Source organism: Vicia villosa, linkage group LG2 (genome assembly GCF_029867415.1).
Source record: "Vicia villosa cultivar HV-30 ecotype Madison, WI linkage group LG2, Vvil1.0, whole genome shotgun sequence".
NCBI lineage: Eukaryota > Viridiplantae > Streptophyta > Magnoliopsida > Fabales > Fabaceae > Vicia > Vicia villosa.
Window position 1 is genome coordinate 70662977 of NC_081181.1, and position 3094 is coordinate 70666070.

At 26.2% G+C, this 3094-nt stretch overlaps 1 protein-coding gene across 1 annotated transcript; it reads right to left on the reverse strand.

Moving 5' to 3' along the window:
* Positions 1-460: 460 nt before the first annotated feature.
* On the reverse strand, positions 461-1570 carry LOC131646267 (zinc finger protein 5-like). Its single transcript, XM_058916359.1, has one exon. The coding sequence runs from the start codon at positions 1466-1468 to the stop codon at positions 767-769; it is 702 nt and encodes a 233-aa protein (XP_058772342.1). The 5' UTR covers positions 1469-1570; the 3' UTR covers positions 461-766.
* Between the last annotated feature and the right edge of the window lie 1524 nt (positions 1571-3094).

Below are 3094 nucleotides of genomic sequence, written 5' to 3' on the forward strand. Positions count from 1 at the left end.
TTTTTTTTATAAGTACTCATTGATTAACTTCTTTATTAGAAAAGCAATTACACATGAAAAACTTATTATCAAGTGAGATGAGATTATAAAAAATATTTGCATGAAAACAAATATGTGATTTTATAAATAACTAATCACAATTTTTTATTATTTAAAAATAAAAATAAATTTTTCTTTCATCTACTCAATCACAACCACCCCATTAATTCAATTAAAAAATAATTAAATTTAAAATTTTCTCTTTTTATTAATTATTTTTAATACTAAAAATTTAAGTTCGTATTCATGTAATTTTTTTCCGGAGTTTATAGAATATACCAAAATCTTTTATATCATTATTATCACAATTACATTACTCCATTATTATCCTACCCATTCTAATTGCTCATGTTATGAAGAAAATAAATTTATGTTTTTTATATGTGTTAATTTATATTATTTAAATAAATCGAAACGATAAGAGTTCAATCTAAACAATCATGTGATATTAAAAAGAGAATTAAAATGATAGAATAAATGAGACAATTTATAAATGTAATTAAATGAAATATATAGGTAATTGCCAATGGCTATATATACTGTAAAATAAATACATCATAAGAATTGTAAATATTGTTCGAACAATCATTAATCAGACTCTTCGATAATTAGTTTGGTAAGGTTAGGGCCAACCAACAAATAGTGATTTCTTTTCATTTCCTTGATGTTTGAGAATTTATGCATTCAAATAATTCAAGGAAATTGCTACCATATCTTTTATACCAAACTATGTCCTTTTGAAAGAGCTTCTTGAATTTGACTCCAAATTGAGACCTAATTGAAGATCTAAACCTTTACTATGACTTTGATTCAAAGAAGGATCCAAAATGAAAGGCCTAACATCTTTATTAGAGAAAGTAAACATGCAAGTATCTTGTTGAGAGGTAGGAACATGATGAGGAGGCAAAGAATACCAAGAATTGGCATCATGATGAACATTTTTTGACTTGAAACTAATTTGAGACTCTTCACACAAAGAGAATTGATCAGAGTTGTTATAAGAAGAAGGGTCATAAAACCAATGAGTATCAGAAGAACCATGGTAAGAAGAAAAACCATGGTGATTCTTTTGAAAAGGTTGTAAGTAATAGTTTATGCTAGCTTTTCTAGCTTGAAGTTGCAATCTTTTTTTCTTCATTCTTTCTTTCTTGTGTGCATTTTGATGGCCTCCTAATGCTTGTGAGTTTGCAAATTCTTTGAAACAATATTGACACTCAAATTTTCTCTCATCTTGTTGGTCTCTAGATGAAACTTTTTCTTGCACTATTTTCTCTCCTCCGGATGAAAATGAATTAGAGGAATTCACACTTTCATCTCCTTCATTAGACTCTTTCACAAGTCCTTCAATATTATTCTTTATTGGATTTAGCTCAAAACCAAATAGTCTAAGCCTTTTCTCAACAGAAATATCACACATTTCCTTTTCCATAGTCTCTCTTAGATAAATGAAAGAAATATTTTTTTGAGGTTGAATTGGGTTGATTAGTTGGTATGCATATATGTTCCTTTTATAGTAAGCTCTTAGGTTTAAACATGCACTATGCATATATTAAAAAATACTAAACTATAGTTTTATGATACATTGGACAACATATGGAACCTAAGGTCAATAATTATACATTATAATAGAAACTTCAAAAGAAAAATACCATAAAATGGAAGCAGTCTTACATGCAATGTTTCTTATGAAAAAAAAAAAACTATTAATATTATAATTAACGGAGCATCGATATTTCAAATTAAAGATGTGTTTGATCTCGGAGAATATAACAACACAGGTATATTTATTTATATTAAAAAATTTGTGTATATTTTTTTCTCGACAAATGCTATATTTTATATGCAAAACCCTAAAATTAAACTCGTAATCACTTATTTAAAATATATGAATCTTTTATCATTTGATGCAAAACCCTAAATTTAACTCTTAATTACTTATTTAAGATGTTTGAATCTTTTTTCATTCGAATTTTTTAAAATGGTGTCGATGTATTCATGTTCGTATCTGCATTAATGTTTCATACTTCGTAATTGGATACACTTCAAACTCTCAATTAGGGAGAGATTCATTGTAATTTATAAAAGTGTAATTAATTAGAGGGTATATAAGCACTTAATGTTAATTATTGTTCCACTTGGCTTTCTTTTATATTAAAAAATAGATATATTCCTTGCTTAAGACATGATTAAAGTTATTTAACTAACTGTAGCTACAAAAAGTCAAAGGAAAAAAAGAAGTGATCATCTGGAAGAAAGATGCACTAACTTTATAACGTATCTACTATTGTACTAAAATTTGCATATCTAAGATTATTTTAGAGACTAACCAATGACTTTATGGCTTATTGTATTGTCCTCTACCTAAGCTTATCATATATTATATTAAAGATTGGCAAATTAATATTGCTATAATAGGTGCTAAGCATTAGCCAAGTCCCATCTACTAGAGTTATATTCAATTGAAGTTATTTATATAATGCTAACATCTGTACAAATTTGATTATTCAGCACTAATTATAGTTTTTAATAAACATCCACCATCCACAAGCACATTATTAAAAAATGTTAATATAATTTTCTTGACCATGTTTTTATATACAATATTATAGGAATAAATATTTGTTATTGAGATCACTTAGCCAAACAGATATTTTAGTGTATCGTTGGATAGGAGAAAAACATATATGAATTTAATTGAAATTTCTTCATTGGTGAGATTGAGATTGAAGATTTTATCGTGTGATAGACGTTTCTCAAAGTGACTTCAAGTATAGTGGTCAAATATGATAAAAATGCATGTTAATACAGTTTATTTTTTACTCTTTTAGTTTATTAATATCACAGACAGTGAATTTTTTATCGAGAGTCTGAAAGTTCATGCATGTAATACTGTATCTCCTTGATCAATAAATATAGTTCTTAAGATTATTGATTTTACAATCAAAAAAAGATAGTAACGTAGTTTATTTTCTATTTGTTTTTTATTTTTGTATAATCTTATGTTATATATGTGAAAACGGTAAAATCGTGAGTGCAGAAAACCTAATTAAATAAT

Bases quoted from the DNA above. Each gene is read 5' to 3' on its own strand.
- LOC131646267 (XM_058916359.1), bottom strand. From the start codon at position 1,468: ATGGAAAAGGAAATGTGTGATATTTCTGTTGAGAAAAGGCTTAGACTA.